At 47.2% G+C, this 20,161-nt stretch overlaps 1 protein-coding gene across 1 annotated transcript in view; it reads left to right on the forward strand.

The window, feature by feature from the left end:
* Positions 1-324: 324 nt before the first annotated feature.
* PYGO1 (pygopus family PHD finger 1) overlaps positions 325-20,161 on the forward strand; it is an 83,189-nt gene continuing 63,352 nt past the window's right edge. Inside the window, exon 1 of the mRNA XM_069221252.1 lies at positions 325-506. Coding sequence (XP_069077353.1) covers positions 497-506 — 10 coding nt within the window. The 5' untranslated portion in view covers positions 325-496. The remainder of the gene's footprint in view (positions 507-20,161) is intronic.

A 20,161-nucleotide genomic window follows, 5' to 3' on the forward strand; every position in this document is an offset into this window, starting at 1 on the left:
ATGAAAGCCCCCAAGATTTCTTTAGCAAACCAGACAGCTGTGCTGTCTAGTGGGCTGCAAACTTAAAAGACAAGTCTGAGATAAATCTGTGGTGTAGCCTGCCATGGGCCCTTGTACACGGAAGGAAATGAGACCCCTGGCTGCTCTTTGAACTGTGAAATACAAAATAGCCAGAGTTTAGTGGACCCTTTATGCCTCTGGGCCCCGTGTGCTGCACCAACCATCACACCATATGAAGCACTTAAGAGCCTGGAGTGAGCGTTCCGGCAGGGTCGGCAGCCAGAGGGGCGTGGTCAGAAATAAGCCCTGCCTCTGTTGTTGAAGTCTCGTTGCTGTTCGGTTAGTTTTGTCAGGATCTAGGTAAAGGTTTCGTTGACCCCGGAGTAGCCTGTGGAAAAGGGTATCCGCGCTGCTCCCTGTCCTCGTACGTTTTATTAAGGGGTTTGCTGCTTCACTGGCGAGGCGCGTTGGGAAGTGCTTGTCCAGAGACGGAAAGATGTCAGGCAGTGAGTACTTAGAGACAAGCAAACATAGATAATACGTCACCCTATACACCCTTAAACTGCGTGCACGGCAGCGTTTGTTGAACGCCTTTCCCGGCCAGCACAAAATGCAATTGTGTTTATGAAGCTCTGTTTGGATCCAAGTATGTGGACCAGTCGCTCTAAGGAGTTCTTGATTGTATATAAACCCGGTGTTTCCCATTTGGTAAATGCCAAGTACAGGCGAGTTTAATTAAAACAAGTTAGGACCGTAAGCATGATTTCGAAGGTTCCTCTTAGCTTTTTTGAATGCAGCTACCCTCTACACGCCCACGGATGTTTATTTTAAATCCGCCCCCCTCCCCTCCGTTTCAGTATTTGAGCAAGCTAGCTTAGAAGAAAAAAGAAGTCGAGCATAGGTGGCAGGCGGTGCCATGTTCTGCGTGACTCATCAAGATAGTCCTTGGCTTTTAATCCGCTGCCCATGCTTATACTGTGGGAATTGAGACAACAAGTTCCAGAATGCAATTTGATGTTTTTAAAAGCCAGCGTGTTTTTAAAAAATGGCAGCTATGCAAATGTCACAAGAAAGCAAGTAACGTTGTTGGCACTAGTGATGTATTCTATTTGACCGAATTATTGTGCAGCTTTTTTTTTTTATATAACACTCACTACCTCTATGCGGGACTCCGAGCGCTTGACGACATAGGTAGGACCTACACCGTGTAGGGCTGCGCGTCGTCTGTTGAGGTTCTATGTGGGCAGTTTTTCCAGGTCCCACGCGATCACCACCGAGGTGTAGCCATCGTGCTACTGGACGCACCTGCGTGTGAGGAGGGTACGCAGTTTGTTTAATATCACTCCATACCTGATTGTTGTTGCCAGAAATAAGGAACCGGCGGTGGTATGTTTTACTTCAAACCTAGGCACCGCACGCACTGCAGGGCCCGCGCGTTGCATAGAGTGTGTAAAGGGCACACCATCTCTGTCATGGGACACTGCTAGTAGCCGTCCTCTCCCTCTTCAATGGTAGTATTGACCTCTTCCACGCCGTAGCTCTCGCAAGATCTTCATATAGGTGCAGTGATCCATTAACCAACTACGCAGAAAAAGGACCTTTGAATAATCTGTGGGTTGCTTCACAGTGATGTATATCAGGAAGAGGGGAGTGCCTGCCATCCACGCACTGTTAATCTAAGTAGGTGGGGCCCGCCGGCACTTATTTTTGTGCACACGCACTTCTGTTTCCTCATCAGACTTTTATCCAGGATAAGAGACAGAAAAACACAAAAGTGTAAAAGAAGAGAGACACGGGAAACCATGGCAAAAGGAGAAAGCAGGGACGAAAAACCACGTGCAGGAGCAGCAGAGAGTATCTAAGGATGGATTAAAGACCATGAAGGAGGATCAGTACTGCGGCTGCCTTGGCATTCAGCACCACAACCTTCTGCAGTGCCAGAGGCTGTTTCTGGGCAGAAGGTTGGGCTGGGCACTTATTATGTTACGAGTTAGGTACTGTTTACGCTCCATACTGCCCTCTCTCACTCTCTGCTTTCTGTTCATCCTCCCATCCAGTCGAACCTGCATCTACTCTCATGTTTGTCCATTTTACCATTGTAGGAAGTTGGCTCTGTATGCACTACTTCAAAGTAAGGAATAGTATGCACAGAGTCCAAGGGTTCCCCTTAGAGGTAAGATAGTGGCAAAAAGAGATAATACTAATGCTCTATTTTGTGGTAGTGTGGTCGAGCAGTAGGCTTATCAAAGGAGTAGTGTTAAGCATTTGTTGTACATACACACAGGCAATAAAGGAGGAACCCACACTCAGAGACAAATCCAGGCCAATAGGTTTTGTTATAGAAAAATATATTTTCTTAGTTTATTTTAAGAACCACAGGTTCAAATTCTACATGGAATATCTCATTCGAAAGGTATTGCACGTAAGTACTTTAGGAACTTTGAATCATTACATTAGCATGTATACTTTTCACATAAAACACAATAAGCTGTTTTAAAAGTGGACACAGTGCAATTTTCACAGTTCCTGGGGGAGGTAAAGTATTGTTAGTTTTGTCAGGTAAGTAAATCACTTACAAGTCTCAGGTTTGGGTCCAAGGTAGCCCACCGTTGGGGGTTCAGAGCAACCCCAAAGTTACCACACCAGCAGAGGTCAAAGAGGTGCCCAAAACGCATAGGCTTCAATGGAGAGAAGGGGGTGCCCCGGTTCCGGTCTGCCAGCAGGTAAGTACCTGCGTCTTCGGAGGGCAGACCAGGGGGGTTTTGTAGGGCACCGGGGGGGACACAAGTCAGCACAAAAAGTACACCCTCAGCAGCGCGGGGGCGGCCGGGTGCAGTGTGCAAACACGCGTCGGGTTTTCAATGGTTTTCAATGAGAGATCAAGGGATCTCTTCAGCGTCGCAGGCAGGCAAGGGGAGGGCTCCTCGGGGTAGCCACCACCTGGGCAAGGGAGAGGGCCTCCTGGGGGTCACTCCTGCACAGGAGTTCCGTTCCTTTAGGTGCTGGGGGCTGCGGGTGCAGGGTCTTTTCCAGCCGTCGGGAAATGGAGTTTCAGGCAGTCGCGGTCAGGGGGAGCCTCGGGATTCCCTCTGCAGGCGTCGCTGTGGGGGCTCAGGGGGGACAACTTTGGTTACTCACAGTCTCTGAGTCGCCAGAGGGTCCTCCCTGAGGTGTTGGTTCTCCACCAGTCGAGTCGGGGTCGCCGGGTGCAGTGTTGCAAGTCTCACGCTTCTTGCGGGGAGTTGCCGGGGTCTTTAAGTCTGCTCCTTGAAACAAAGTTGCAGTTCTTTTGGAGCAGGGCCGCTGTCCTCGGGAGTTCCTGGTTTTGCTTGAAGCAGGGCAGTCCTCTGAGGATTCAGAGGTTGCTGGTCCTTTGGAAAGCGTCGCTGGAGCAGGGTTCTTTGGAAGGCAGGAGACAGGCCGGTAAGTCTGGGGCCAAAGCAGTTGGTGTCTTTTGTTCTTCCTCTGCAGGGGTTTTTCAGCTCAGCAGTCTTCTTCTTCTTGTAGTTTCAGGAATCTAAATTCTTAGGTTCAGGGAAGCCCTTAAATACTAAATTTAAGGGCGTGTTTAGGTCTGGGGGGTTAGTAGCCAATGGCTACTAGCCCTGAGGGTGGGTACACCCTCTTTGTGCCTCCTCCCAAGGGGAGGGGGTCACTTCCCTAATCCTATTGGGGGAATCCTCCTTCTACAAGATGGAGGATTTCTAAAAGTCAGAGTCACCTCAGCTCAGGACACCTTAGGGGCTGTCCTGACTGGCCAGTGACTCCTCCTTGTTATTCTCATTATTTCTCCTGGACTTGCCGCCAAAAGTGGGGGCTGTGTCCAGGGGGCGGGCATCTCCACTAGCTGGAGTGCCCTGGGGCATTGTAACACGAAGCTTGAGCCTTTGAAGCTCACTGCTAGGTGTTACAGTTCCTGCAGGGGGGAGGTGTGAAGCACCTCCACCCAGAGCAGGCTTTGTTTCTGTCCTCAGAGAGCACAAAGGCTCTCACCACATGAGGTCAGACACTCGTCTCTCTGCAGCAGGCTGGCACAGACCAGTCAGTCCTGCACTGAGCAATTGGGTAAAATACAGGGGGTATCTCTAAGATGCCCTCTGTGTGCATTTTTTAATAAATCCAACACTGGCATCAGTGTGGGTTTATTATTCTGAGAAGTTTGATACTAAACTTCCCAGTATTCAGTGTAGCCATTATGGAGCTGTGGAGTTCGTTTTTGACAGACTCCCAGACCATATACTCTTATGGCTACCCTGCACTTACAATGTCTAAGGTTTTGCTTAGACACTGTAGGGGCATAGTGCTCATGCACATATGCCCTCACCTGTGGTATAGTGCACCCTGCCTTAGGGCTGTAAGGCCTACTAGAGGGGTGACTTACCTATGCCACAGGCAGTGGGAGGTTGGCATGGCACCCTGAGGGGAGTGCCATGTCGACTTAGTCATTTTCTCCCCACCAGCACACACAAGCTGGCAAGCAGTGTGTCTGTGCTAAATGAGGGGTCCCTAGGGTGGCATAAGACATGCTGCAGCCCTTAGAGACCTTCCCTGGCATCAGGGCCCTTGGTACCAGGGGTACCAGTTACAAGGGACTTACCTGGATGCCAGGGTTGTGCCAATTGTGGAAACAATGGTACATTTTAGGTGAAAGAACACAGGTGCTGGGGCCTGGTTAGCAGGGTCCCAGCACACTTCTCAGTCAGGTCAGCATCAGTATCAGGCAAAAAGTGGGGGGTAACTGCAACAGGAAGCCATTTCTTTACACAAGCCCCCCCCCAGCCCACAGGCCAGGAGACTCAGCCAAAGCTGGAAGAGTCTTCCTAGTCTGTCAGGCGAGGAAGAGTAGAGGAAATAGGCTGGTTTGTTGCAGGGCCTACTCTGCCTTACATCCTCCTGTTCAGGTCATTCCCTCTGGGGAACTGACCCACTTCCACAGTGATAGGACCTAATCTGAACTGCCTCTTGTCTGTGCTTTTAATGTCTTCACCCATTCTCTCTATTTTGGGGTTAGAGGTATCCACCTCTGCTAATCTTATCTTAGCCAGGGTCACCCCTAGCTTACCCAAAGAGGTTACCCAGAGCTGGAGTAACCCCACCATGACCAACAGGGTCAGGGGGCCTAACTTGCTATTTGGCATGGGGTCTGACCACCATGCCAAGGATAGTGCAGCCATAAAGGCTAACACCCAGCAGAGGCCACTGACAGCTGTCGGTGCCCAGAACCACACCTTTAGCTCTTCACCTACAAGGGAAGGGGCTAAGTTACAGGCTTCTTTGGGTTCAGGGTGCCTGTCTGCTGTATTAGAGTGGGGGGTTACCACATCTTGTAGTAAACACCCTTCTTCCACTCTTTCTTCTGTGAGCTGAGGGGCCACCCACTCAGACGTAAGTGCACCGGGATAGGCTAGTATGGGTTATGGTTTCAAACCAACAGTAAATAGGCATTATCTGTTAATTTGGAAAGGTTACTCCACGCTCTGTAGGTTTGATCTGTTTGTTATGCAACATTATGACACAATCATCTGGCCTGACTTACCGTGAAAAGCATGTTTTTAAAACAATAGATGTTTAAGGATGGATTGTTAGTACACTGTGCTAAAGCCTGTAGGCAGGTATTTTGTTAAATGTAATCTTACTGATTTCTGTAGTAGGCAAGGGCCTTGGCGTCCAACCTGAATACACTGTTGAGATAGAAGATGGGTGCTATGGTCATACCTATGTGCCATAAGAAGGATTCAATATTGGTTTTACAACTGTAATTTTATACATATTTTTCATTTTATTACAGTATACCTGATGGTTGCCCTGGGGGAAAGTTTATGCCCACCCAACACTATAGGTATCAGTTGGTAATGGTGACAAGCAGATGATAAAGGCTTTAGACCTTAATGCTGGTAAATGTTATGATAAAGACAGTAGGTCTTAGATACTAATTCTGAAAGCATATGTTAAAATCAAAAGGTATTTAAGAGTGGATTACTGTTACTCTATGTTAAAGTTTACAGATTTGTACTTTGTTACATGGAATCTTACAGATTACCATTGTAGGAAAGGGCTTTGGTGATGGTCCCCTCTTTCACAACCGGTGGGGAAAGAAGACATGCACCGTGACAGTCCTTTTGAGGGCCTCTTAGAAGGGGTAGGATTTTGCTCTGCCAACTGTAAGTTTGCATACATGTGTAATTTTATGACTGTATGCCTGATTGTTACACTGTGGGAAAGCTAATGCTCAATACAGTATGCCTGTGTTTGTTTTGGTGAAAAGCCAATAATAGCAGTGATAGACCTGATTGTTCCACCACACAATGAAAATGTATTTTAGATGCCATAGATCTTATCTCTTTATTAGGAAGTCACAAAAAATGTGGTAGGCTTAATTGATTTACTATGTTACCTGCAATGGGCCTTTAAGGACAGATTATCGTTTTAGGTTGGCTTCCCCTTTTGACACAGCCTAATGATAGTTCACTAAATTAATTCTTGCTAGAATTTTTCATAAGGCCTGACTGAATTAGCCCTGTGCCAGGATACTGTCATAAAAAAACATTAAAGAAAACATACATGTATGTAAGTATATATTCATATAGATACATGGCAGGCCTTTGGGTCAGCCCTTTTCAGCCAATGACCTGTCTGCATGTCATTTACACCTTACTTCCATTCTTGACAGCGTACTGTAAGGGATGATGATTCAACTCACATCAAGTCATTGGCGCTCTTGCCCTGAATAAGGGCATTTTCTGATCACATGTTGATATCTACCTGTAAATGAGTGCTCTTCAGTGTCGGGACTGGTTTGCCAGTCCTTTTTAAATTCTTTGCTTCTCTTCTTATTATTTTAATTTTTCTTAAGAAGGTACTGCAGCTCAGCAGACAGTGATAACAGGCCCATTGCTTGCTACTCATTTCAACTGCAATGCACAGCATCCTGCATGGCTACTTCGTCTAAACCACGGGACCATTCTGGAATGCTGTTGTGCATAGTGTATCACTCTTTTACTGTACTAAAATGGCTAAAATATTGATACTAAATATGGCAGCCGTGCCGGAACATTATAACAACGTTAGACTATATATAACACCACTGCAAGATGGATACCCGCTGCTATGTTTTGTTATTGCTGCCATGTTTAGATGGCAGCATGTTTTCTTTTATATACTCGTAATATTTTACATTTATTTTGTATATGTAGTTGAGGTTATATGTCTGTTTTTTGTCATTGTGTCTGGGAGTGAACACAAGAATGAGTCAGTGGATGAATGATTGAATGCATGATTGCAAAGATAAGTGACAGAGGCATACATGATGAATTGTTGAGGACCTAGACCCATCAATAACACAAAAAGTACTTTCATTTATAAGCCTGAGCTATTTGCATTGCCAATACTTGCTCTTACTTAACTCTCTAACCACCAGTGTCCTATCTTCAACCCCCCCCAAAGGCCTTTCTTGACACTCTTGGTGCTTTTTGTTATTGTCAGAATCCCTTTCAGAGGGCCATGGGGAAGGTGGAAGCTACTGGGCCCAATCGTGGGGCTTGAGGCCTTGACTCCTGATGTCCCGGAGCTCTACTAACAACAAATCCTGAGCAACTTGGCCAAGTACCTCCTAAGCATTTGGTTCTCAGTAGAAGTATGGAGTGAGCAGTCAAATGCTTCTCGAGGGTGGGAGTAGGTACAGGGGGATGAACACAGACTCACAACTCAATCTACGTTCAATATCAGCAATAAATGATTGTCCAGTCAAATACTTGCTTTTATAAAAAAAAAAAAAAAGGAGTGTTTACATAAAAACACAAAGTAAAATATGGTATACTCAAACAATACAGACCGTCTCCTGTGGTCAGATCTCTAGTGTTCGCTATGCAGGTTCCTGATTCCCATTTCCCTCTCACTAACGTTTACGGTTATTCCCCAATTCACTGTAGGTGTAGAAAAGTGTAGTGCTATGCAGTAAGGCTGGTTAAATCGTACTATGCAATACTTTCACCATACTCCAAACTGGGTCCTTTGGTTCCTAGCTCCGTCCTGGTAGTGTGGCACAGAGCAGTTAGGCTTTACTGGAAGGACATGTTTTCAACATTTCAGAGTACCAACATGGATGATAAGTAAATGACATGACTCGAATGAAATCCAACACCAATTTATAAAAACAGAGCAGAGTTTTGTATATATTTAGACACCAAAATTAACACAAATGGATACGTATAACCGGATTTATGCATTTTTAGAAGGAAAAATAAATCAGTGCAATTCACTACTGTCAAACTTTAGCACTGTGGTCAATGGAGAAATCAGCTAGTGACACTCTAACACTTGTAGGTTGAGTCCACTGGAAACCACTGGGGGTTAGGATGATGCGGGTCCGAGGATCAGAGTCAGTACAATTTTTCCTGGATGTTGTGGTTGTCCTGGTTGTCCTTGTCGCTGAAAACAGGAGCCGCGGTTACTGGAAAAAACACAGTTGTGACACTTTTTCACTTGCAGGCCGAGTTCAGGGAACCCACTAGAGGTCAAGCTGGTGTGGGTCACCAGGCTATACAACTTTACCTGGCTTGCGCGTCCTGAATGCAGATTGATCCTGGCTGTTGTTGGTGCTGAATGTGGGAGCTGTGTATGCTGGTTTTATTACTTAGATGGTGCTGGTGAGGAAACGGATGCAAAATATCCACAACAAAGCCACTGCGGGATTCCATTGAGGTACAGCGGGGAACAAAGGTAGTGATAGCCTGGCTGGCCACCAACAAGCCTTGTCAGTGGCAAACATGTAAAGTTACTTCAACGTCCTTGAGTTCAGGGGAAAGCATTCGTGGCCTGAAACCTGCTTGAGGTCCGGAATACATTTCCCACAATGCACTAGACCATTTACTTTTGGGTGATTCCCTCAGCAGGCCTAATGGCCAGTGATTCTTTGGTTCCGGGAGCGGGCTTGTAACTGCAGGCTGCTCAGGACTAGTGCCTCTTGTCCAAGGGAGTTCTGGAGCTGCCTTTGGCTCTGAGTGGTTCCTCTTTCCTTTGGAGCAGGTCTCTGGTACACAATGAGTCATGGTCATGCAATTGCAGGAGGGTTGCCACAGGTGCAGAGTATCACGCCTTTGCTTTGTGCAGGACTGGCGTCGCAGTCACAGTTCTCTTCTTTGTCCTTTTATTGCAGTCAAATAAGATCTGAGGTTCTGGTGCTGTGGTGCCCCTTAAATCCTAGATTTAGGGGTGTGGGTGCAACTAGCCAAAGGGCTACTAACCCAAGTGGCTGATCCACCCTGGGGTGACCACATCTGAAGGGAGGGTGGGGGGCACCTTTTCTATACAAACCCTCCATTTTGACACTTTTCAAAATGGCAGAGCACATTCTCGGCTGTACAGACCTGGAAGCCCACCCTAGAGGTGTGGTTAGCCTTCTGAGGGTGTACACCTCCTAACTACTTAGTTTTCCCACCTCCCCAGATGAAAATGTGTCTGGGGGCAAGGGAACAGCTTTGTCCTCCTCTGGAGGACGCTTATGTGCATATCAGAGGCGTTGTGTGCTCTGAAGCTCACAACCTCGATGTACCACTTCAGCAGCCATTCTTCCAGGGAGGGAGGGTACACTTCCTACCCAGTTAGGCCCTTGTTACTGACTCCTGGGAGTGTTCACACCTCCTGGCAGGGTTCAGATTCCTGTCTTGGTGCCAGCAACTGCAGGCTGTCAGCCAGGGCACAGGAAATGCTGGGGCATAAACTTCTAAGGTAGTATAATGCACGCTGTCTACTGGGCTTAGGAGGCCTGCCTTAGGGATGACTGGCATATATTAAAAGTAATGCTTTCAATTTTATGTATGCTGACCTTGCCACACATGGTGAGGGCATAGTATAGTTGGAGCGGTTTGCACTGTTCCTGCAGTCTGAAATGGCAGGCCTGCTGTCATATGTGTACTTGGATCATTCAGGGTGGCACACATAGTGCTTCAGGCTCTGGTGGCACATTGGATTCCCATGCCCTGGATACCACTGGTACCATTTACCTGGGCATTATAAGGGGGTTAACGCCCTTGCCAATTGGGGATACAAATTCACATTCCTCCTGTTTAGGGAGAGATCACTGGCACTGGGGTCTGATTAGCAGAGTCATAATTATGAGTTCTAGGGCACTAAGTGTAGGGGGTCACTATATAAAAAGGGAACTTTCCTACAACAGGCAACATTCATGTTAAGCCCCACTAGTAGTCTGAGTCTCAGCAGTCCCAACCTGAGTCCTTCAAAGGCAAAAGTATTAGAGTGCCCAGAACGCTAAATCAGCAGGACAAGTTCCCCCAGGCTCTTCTGACCCTGCGATCAGTTTCACATGCTCCTGCAGGCGTTATGCTTCTAGAGCCCCTGGAAGCATTTCACTGGCTGAGCATCCACAGCTCTACCTTCCAAGAGATAGTAAGTTCCTCTGATCGTTATACGTTGGTAGAGGTGGAAACGGGTGATTGCTCGGTGTCTGATCCTTAGTTGGGGTTCAGGTACATACAGGTCACCACAATGTTTTCTCCTCTCTATAGTGGCAAGTAAAGTTCCTTGTTCTTCAGGGTGGCCCCTTCTGGTATATGTGGACATGGGTTAAGGCCCAGTTGGCAAGGCAGTATCTTCCTCACCATGCTGGCCCCTGCTGGCATACGGGTTCGCTGACTCCACTGTGCCCACGGGCTACGGCCAGATCAGCTTGGCAGTCATGCAATCCTCACAGCAGCACTTTCTGGCTTGCAGGATAGGCAACTTCATTCCGGGCACATGGGCTATGGTCCAATCAGTGCAACCACGGCTATCTTCACTGCAGCCCCATTCTGGCATATGGGGTCACTGACTTGAATCTGTAGAAGGGCGGTGACCCATTCAGTGTAGCAGCAGCCTCCTCAAACCTTGCTATGGGGATACTCACCAGGATTCCCCATCGGACCTTGTTCACTCCACGTGCTCTCCTCTTTCTCACAGGGCACACTGTTCTTGGCAAGCAGACAGGCACCGGTGTTTCAGGGGCAGTTGAACTTGGACTTGGATTTCCCTCAGTGATGTCCCTTTAGACCCCTGTCCTAGTCACAGGCAGAGGTCTTGCAGAGCTTCTCCTCCTCGAAATACAGCCCGACTGGCTGCTTGACAGTTGACAATTTTTGGGGCCTCGCGCTCCCCTTATAGTTCATTTGCAGACACCAAATGTGATTTAGGGCCAGAGTCTTTGCAGTTTGTGTTTGGGGTCTGCTTCCTTTTGAATTGCCCACTCCTTTGTCCTGTCCTTTCTCCAGAAAGCTGTCTGTAACAGAAGGAGAGACTCCAAAATCGGATAGTCCCACAGCACGGGCCATGGGAGTGACTAGAGGCTCACACCTGGATATCGGCCATAGTGATATGTGCATCAAAAGATTACCCCAGGACTCCATGCCTACTCTTTATAATTTTCTTATCAGCTGCCTCTCCTTCCTGGGAAGTGCCCTGGCCCCTTTCCAGAGACTGCTCCCTGAATCAGAAAGCAGCCTTTGAAGTGTATTGAAGAGCTTGGTTCCTCCAGTGCGTGTCCCACCCAGTTATCAGGAATGCAGCGGATCACAAATCTCTCTGGTGGGGGATTCCTCTACCGCCTCATTGCCCCTCCTGTCTGCCATGCGTCTCCCAAAATGGAACCCAGAGTCTTTCAAGTATTGGACCATTCACAGACACACTGCACATACACGCAACCACAAATGCTGCATATCACTACATACTGACCTGATGTAGGGCAAAGGTGACTTAAGCACACAGCAAAAAACCTTAGAGTGAGCTTGTAGCCGCATTTCAGTGACACAGGTAAAAAGACATATTGACTCATACTGATCACTACACGGAATGCTGCCATCAGCATGCTACTTAACTTTCACCACTATGAAAGTAATGCTTTTGCACCCCACCCGGTTCAACAAGACTACTATCTGGGACACTCAGAGCAGGGGTGCACATCCATCATCATGCCACACAAGAAATGCTTTTTGTATTTGGGCAGCTGACCTAAAAAAAAAAAAAAAATATATATATATATATATATATATATATATATATATATATATATATTTATTTATTTATGCACACTGTTCTTCTCATCGGCTATGGCGGCACAGACTGAGTCAAACCATCGATGTACGGTGCAAGAAAATAATTTTTTAAAATTAAAATAAAAACAAGGATCAAAAAGAAACAGTATATAGCTTCATCCCAGTGGCGGTCAACACTGGGTAGTTATAATTAGGTCAGCATTTCCGTAGGAAATGCGTTTTTTGTGCTGCTAATAACTTTGGCCCCGTTTGATGAATCTCCACAATATGTTATAAAAATGTGCTCCTTTTTCCCTTGTGTGTGTATGGAAAGATTCGGAATGCTCCGTCATGCAGGGAGTAAGAAAAAAAGAGGGGTTCCAAAATACAAAGAGGGGGGGCAGGCCCTCTCCCCCTACCCCCTTTTAATTATATTTTTTCCCAGGGGAAGTGGTCTCCGTGGTCTATTAAGGCTTGAGGTGGTGGGTTACATGCCCTCCTCCCCTTTTTATTTGTATTTGGCCCCCGGGGATAGGATCCCTTTTAAGGCTTGGGGACGGGGGGCACACCGCCCCCTGCCCTTTTTATTGGAACTGGCCCCCATTGATGCACACCTCCCTCCCCTTAAAATATGTTTTGGCCCAAGGGAATAGGGGTCCCTGCCGCCCAAAGCCAACCCTGCTCAGCGCACTCCAAAGGCTGTGCATGGTGTGGAGTTGGAAGCCTGTTAGCGGTTTGGCCACAGGGCCGAGCAGAAGGCCAAGCCCTGTGGCCAAACCACAGCTGCGCATGGCCAGGGGCTGCACCCAGCATGGGGTTAGCTGCCCGCAGGGAGTTGGAAGCAGGGCCTTGCTACAGGACATGCTCTGCAGCTAACCCCACTCACAACCAAATACCATTCACTGGACAGGGTTGGCTGCAGGCCAGATCCTATGGCCAACAACATGCAGCACGTGATGAAAGGCCATGCACAGCATGGGGTTGGTTGTTTGTGGGGGTTGGCTATATTATATTTATGTGAATATGTCGGTGATAACATTAATGTTTTGAACAAAAAAAAAACACAGCAATTCACCAGTTATAATTAGCAGAGCTGACTATAACTTGCACACCTGCCCTCCAGTGCTTATGACCGCACATATTACATCACTCATGACATGTTCTATGACATCATTTATCAGTGAGGGTTAGTTTCTTTTATAGTTTACACACTTGTGGGTATTACTTTTCTACCAAATATTTTTACAGCTTGTTTCCAGCTAATGGGTGCAAGTGTTTACAAAACAAATGCGCTTCTAATGCATCATAGGTGTGTAGAGGTTTTGAACTTGTTATAAATCTTTGTATAGAAGAGTAACTCTGTGTGCAGGTGACAGTTGATGACTTGTATCCAGTAGGTTCCACACACCTTCATAGGTTCTGCAGAAAACGTTTCCAACAGGGCAAAGATTCTTCTAGACTGTAAGAAGCCTTGAGTTATTAGACAGAACCGTCTCAGCATGACAATTTCTACATGACATATGTCTGTGTGCACCAGGTACTAACCTACGTCCATTTACATGTACTTACTTTGCTTCAGAAGATTGGCTATCTGTAAAGTTTTCACCACAGTATGAAGGTTGCAGGCAGTATGGTTGTTAGCATCTTCAGACATTGGTTATTTTAAGAGAATAGTATCTTTTATGACAAGTGTTGCTGTAGGAAAGTGCCCTCTTACTTGGCATGGTTACCCCTATTTTCTGCCTGTTGTCAGTGTGTGTGTGACTGTGTCCACTGGGATCCTGCTAACCAGGACCCCAGTGGTTATGCTCTCTCCTGTAAGTTTTGGTAACTGTACCTGTTTCTTCCCACAATTGGCATACTGGTCCCCCCCATGTAAGTCCCTAGTATATGGTACCTAGGTACCCAGGGCATTGGTGTACCAGGGGATCTGTATGGGCTGCAGCAGTTATTCTGCCACCCATAGGGAGCCCATGCAAAGGGTTCTGCAGGCCTGCCATTGCCAGGTCACTATAAGTTACCCCTCTAGTACGCTCTCTCTCTGCCCAGAGGGCAGGGTGCAGGTACCTGTGTGTGAGGGCACCACTGCAATAGCAGAGGTGCCCCCACAAACCCCAGATCCTTTTTCCTGGACTTTGTGAGTGCATGGACGACATTTTACACATTTACAGGACATAGATCACTACCTATGTTCAGTAACATAATGGTAACTCCGAACCTGGGTATGTTTGGTATCAAACATGTTTGAATCATACCCCAGTACTGTTGCAAGTATTGGAAGTATGATTCCATGCACTCTGCGGTCTCCTTAGGCGACCCCCAGCATTGCTACCACCAGTCTTACAGGGTTTTCCAGGCAGCCCAAGCTGCTGCCACTCCACAGACAGGTTTCTGCCCTCCTGCTGCTTGTTCTAATCAGGCCCAGGAAGGCAGAGCAAATTATTTCCTTTGGGTGAGGGAGGTAACACCTTCTCTCTTTGGAAATAGGTGTGACTCGCTTGGGAGGGGTAGCCTTCCCAAGCCACTGGTATGCTTGAAAGGGTGGGCACATTTGGTGCCCTCCGTGAATAAACCAGTCCACACCAGTTCACGAACCCCTAGTCCCTGCACTGGTTCGAAACTGGACAATTGAAAGGGGATGGACCACTCCCTTGTCCATTACCACCCCAGGGGTGGTGCTCAGAGCTCCTCCAGAGGGTCCTTGGGTTCTGCCATCTTATTTCCAAGTTTGGCAGGGAACTCTGGGAGCATCTGAGTGGCCAGGCAGGTGATGTCAGAGCGCCCTCCTGATAGGTGCATACCTGGATAGGTGACCAATCCCCCTTTCATGGCTATTTAGGGTCTCTCTCTTGGGTGGGTCCTCAGATTCAGCTTGCAAGATTCCAGCAGGGCTCCTCTGCAACCTCCACTTTGACTTTTGGCCTCCAGAACTGCAACAGGACCCGATAAGCTGCCTTCAAGAAGATCTCTTCTGCAACATTGTTTCCAGGGCTCCTGCCAGCAATTACAACATTTCCACCGGCTGTGCATCCAGTGAGGTTGGCATGTCTTCAGTCTGCACTATAAGAAAGAAGGAATCTCCCTTGGAATGAAGGCGTCACTCCCCTGCATCCGCAGACACCTTCTGCAATGACGAGCGGCTGTGTAGATATCCTGTCATCATGAGCTGCGTGGATCCTGCATCACTGGTTGGTGGTCCGGAGTAGTTCTCTTGGTCCTCTCTGCAAGCCCTCCAACTTTGGTGGAGGTAAGCCCTTGCCTTCCCACGCAGGACAGTGCCCGGTGCACTGTCTCTTGCAGCTGCCAAGGCTTGTTTGCATCTCCTTCAAGGGATCTTCAGGCGACGTCTAGTGCCAGTCCCCAGGACTCCTTCCTGTGATGCACAGCCCTCTGCATGGTTCTCCCGCGGCATGGGATCCCTTTCTGTAGTGCTGGGTGGGCTCCTTCTGCGACTTCTGTGTCCCCGTCCTGTGGGACTCCTGTGGGTGCTGCCTTTGCTCCTGTGGACTCTGTGTCGCGGAGGGCCCCCTCTGACTCCACCCTCCTGGGTTGAGTCCTCCTGGGCCTTGCTGGTCCCCGGCAGCTCCACTTTTCCACTAACCATGAATTTACCTTTGCAAAGGCTTGTTGGTGGAATTCCTGCAATGCACGGAGAGCACCAAATGTGCCCTACCAGGCATATCAGTGGCTTGAGGAGGCTACCCCTCCCATCTTCACTCCAGCGTGGGATATCTCCTGCATCCATCAAGAACTCTTCTCCGGCTCCAGGGCTACAGTGCTGACCTGTTCTTCCTCACCGTCGATCAACTCCTGCAAGTACAGCCGGGTGGGTAGCAGCTCCTACTCCTCCTGGACTCCACTGACACTTTTGGACTTGATCCCCTCTCTCCACAGGTCTTCGTCTCCAGGAATCCACCACTGGTTTCTTGCAGTCCTGTCTGGGTGTCTTCTTTTCTACTTTTTCTTCCTTTTGGGTGGTTTGGGGAAAATCCAGCGATTTACTACTGCTTTCCTGGTTGCTGGGAGTTTTGGGGCGAGTTACTGTGTTACTTACCTCTGTGGTTTCCTAGTACTCCCTGCTCCCCTCTACACATTCCACTTACCTAGATGGGGGTCCTGTGTTCCCATTGCATTTTTTTAGTATATGGTTTGGGTTCCCCCTAAGGTCACTATTGTTTATTGGTATTTGCACTGTTTTCTAACCTTTTCTATGCCTCTTACTGTTTACTAGGGTATATATTTAGTGTATTACTTACCTCCTGTTGGAGGGTTGCCCTACTAGTATTTTGTGGTATTGTGTGACCAAAAATAAAGTACCTTTATTTTTGTACAACTGAGTGTTTCTTTCATGTGTGTAAGTAGTGTGTGACTGCAGTGGATTTCAATTAGCTTTGCATGTCTCCTACATAAGCCTTAGCTACTCATCCACAGCTACCTCTAGAGAGCCTAGCTTCTAGACACTGCCTTCACTTCACTAAGAGGGGATACCTGGACCTGGTATAAGATGTAAGTACCTTAGGTACCCACCACACACCAGGCCAGCTTCCTACAGTTACACAGAGCGTACACTGTAGATACGTTTTCTAATATGCTATGGTGTTATTTCTGATTCGAGTTTCACTGTCTGCTAACAGTGTGGTGCAGAGTAAACTCTCTCCATAGAGTAACACTGTTTACAGTACCCACTTTTCTACTCTTATCAACTTAATTTCTCCATGTAGGTTCAGTGACTGAGGTGCTTAATACAGACATAAGCTGTCCATAGTAGGACAATTTTGGAACAGACATTGAGTATTTTGAGGAACTTGTCATTCTCTGAAAATGTGTATACATATTAAACACTGTGTGCTATGATGGTTTTCCATGTATCTCTGGTTGATTGTTAATGTGAACTAGGCTACCCATTAAATGTACTATATAGGGTCAATGTTGCACACAACACATCCTTGCTACACCTAAGGGAGTTGTATATGTGATGGCATTAATGATGTTTCATATTATTTTGAGCTCTTTTGTACTTACTTTTAAGCCTCTAATGTCATACTAATTTACAGAGTAATGTGTACAAAAGATGCTTGGGTGATGTCATCAGTGATGTCATCAATGACGTCATTTGAGATATCGGTGATGTCATAAAATATGTTATAGAACATGCCATGAGTGATGTAGTATATGAGGTCATAAGCAGTGGATGGCACAGTGCAACCTATAATTAGCTCTGCTAACTCTAACTGGTGAATTTGTGTTTTTTTTTTCTTTTTAGTTTAAAAGGTAGCTATTCCTCTAACTATAAAATTACTTTACTCTTTTTTTGTCAGTAAAAATATCGGTCTATCTCTCCTATGTAGTTATAGTTAGGTCAGCTGTTCCAATAGGAAAAGCGTTTCTTGTGTCGCTGATAACTTTGGCACCATTTGACGAATCTCCAAGAAACTTTCCGAAATGGTGCTACTTTTTTACTTGTTTGACCAGGGAGAGTGTCAGGGTGACACGTCAACAGGAGCCGAGGAAAAAAAGGGAAGGTCCCAGAACGCAAATTCCCAGTGCCTTTTCCAAAGACTTCTTTAGACTTGGCTACAGCAAAAACTGCTGAACGGAATTACAGCAAATTTGGCAGGAAGCTGATCTTGGTACGCAGATTGTGCTTTTTGTGATTAGGTGTAAATCTGTTCAGTAGTTTTTGAAATATTAAGGCTAAAAAATAATTGTCTATTTGGACGATTGGGTCCTCGAAATGCTCGACAGACATTTGCTTGAGTGCCAATTTAAAAAGAGAGCATTCTGATTGGCCCAGGGAGCTTTATTTCCCTTGAGCCTTCTGGCTCTTGCTGGAGTCAGAATCCCCGGGTGAGCAAGTGCTTTGATTGGCTGCCAGCTATATCCGAAAAATATTTCTGTCCGGCATTATAGGACTTGAAGACTTGCTCACCTGTCCTGAAGTAAGAAATTAACAGTAATATAAAGGGGCAGGGTAGGGATACCCTGACCCCCTAGGCCCCATAAGGGGTGGGAAGGGCCAGAGGGCAAACAAAACACCCCCCACCCGGGCCAAAACCAGAAGAAAAATCTGAAAAAGTTGCTGAGAGACTCCAGTGGCATCCACAAGAAAAACAAAATGGTGGCCAGGCCACAGTCATTGAAATTATGCCCTGAGGAGCCCCTCTCCGGGTTTGTATTCATGAACGGGAGGGGCTGCAATGCCCCCCTTTTTCAAGTCTTTAAAGTCCCCAGGGAGCCTCCACCGGGGCTGTATTCATGAAGGGGGGCGGTGGCCCTTCTTCCCCAAGCCATTAAGGGCCTGGGGAGCCCACCCCGAGACCACAAAGATGAAAAAAGGGGAGGGGGCAATGCAGCCCCTCCCCCCGAAACTCCAGAGACCCAGGGGATCCCACCCCAGAGCTGAAATCATTGTATACAGGGGAGGGAATGCGGCCCCTGACACTCCAGAGGCCCCAGGGAGCCCACCACCAGGGCCAGAACTTTTCAAAATGGGGAGGGGTGGGTGCTGGGGAGCCCATCCTTGGGACCAAAAGTGCTTAAAGTGGGTAGAGAGGCCATGTGGCCCCCACTCCCAGAGCCTCTAAAGCACTGGGGAGCCCACTCCCAGGGCCAAAATTACTTAAAATGGGGAAGTGGGGGTTGCACGCCTTCCCTGCCTGAACCAATAAAGTGCTTTGATTGGCTGCCAGCAATATCAGAAAAATATTGCTGGCCGCCATTACAGGACTCGAGGACTTAGTCCCTGTCCTGAAGTAAAAAATTCAAAGTAATAATAAAAGGAGGCAGGGCAGGGATACACAGACCACCTAGGCCCATGGGGAGTACCCAGAGGGTCAAAACCAGAAAACAAATCAGCCAAAATTGCTCCGATCCAGCGAGACTCCCGTGGGATTAAAAAAAAAACAACAAAAAAAACAGCGCCTGGGCCGCATTCATTGAATTTATCAAGGTCTGTATTCATGAAGGGGAGGGGGCTGCATTGCCCCCCCATTCCCCAAGCCATTAAAGGCTTTGGGGAACCCATCCCCAAGGCCAGAATGATGAAAAAAGGGAGGGGGGCACGGAGCCTCCCCTCCCCGAGCTTCCAGAAACCCCAGGGACCCCACCCAATAGCTGAAATCAGTCTTAAACTAACAAAACAACTGAAATTCGGAGGGGTGCACTCTTGGCCCTTAGAACTATACCATATCCTCAAGGTTACACTTGATACAGACATACTATTTAATCATGACGTATATCTCCCAGGCTTGGATGCACCGAGCAGGCCTACCACCCATACCGGTCTTCCCCAGATGTGTGAGCACACCTGCCGACTTCTATCATGTGGTCTGGCTCTGTACAAAAATTCAGGAATACTGGTCTGCCATAGTGGGAGAGCTGACTGAGGTTCTAGGATGGGAGGTTCCTCTCTCCCCCTTAGGGGGTCCTTGAAGGGTTAGAGGGTACAAGAGCTGAGAATTATTTTCTAGACACAGCTACTATGGTCTCCAAACGTAACATCGTGGACCAGAGGAGGAAATCTGTACCCCCCTCAATTGCTCACTGGCGCCAAGGTGTGGACTGGGGTGCACAAAAGAAACTGGGCTACAAGGCCCGGGGTGTCCCCACAAGCATGGTAGGATATGGAGGAAATGGTATGGACTGCTGTCATAAAATTCACACAAGGGGAAAACAAAAGTACCGAAATGTATCGATGTCCAAACTCAACCGTTTGTATATTATGGCTGTACTCAAATGTTACTAAGTTTCCTCTACTACAGAGATTACACGTCCTTATGTATTGTGTGCAAGTGTATAGAAAACGGGTAAAACTCAACAAAATCTGTTTATCAAAAATTGACTGAAATTCACCAGTATTAGTTATCTCAAGTAACTATAACTTGTACCATAAACTAACTGGAACTCATGCCCGTTCCATGCATTGCTCAATACCTTGCATATTACATCACTCATGACATGTTTTATGACCCTACTGATAACATCAGTGTCACACCTGAAATGACATAACTGACAACAGCACTATGCATGGTGGGGCATGAGTTACAGTTACTATAGCTGTGTTTTTATGTTGCTGGTTTCACTGAGCCAATTACATTTGAGACAGGTTGTTGGGGGAGGGTCCCACAACTGTATATGCAGCT

Source organism: Pleurodeles waltl, chromosome 3_1 (genome assembly GCF_031143425.1).
Source record: "Pleurodeles waltl isolate 20211129_DDA chromosome 3_1, aPleWal1.hap1.20221129, whole genome shotgun sequence".
Taxonomy (NCBI): Eukaryota; Metazoa; Chordata; class Amphibia; order Caudata; family Salamandridae; genus Pleurodeles; species Pleurodeles waltl.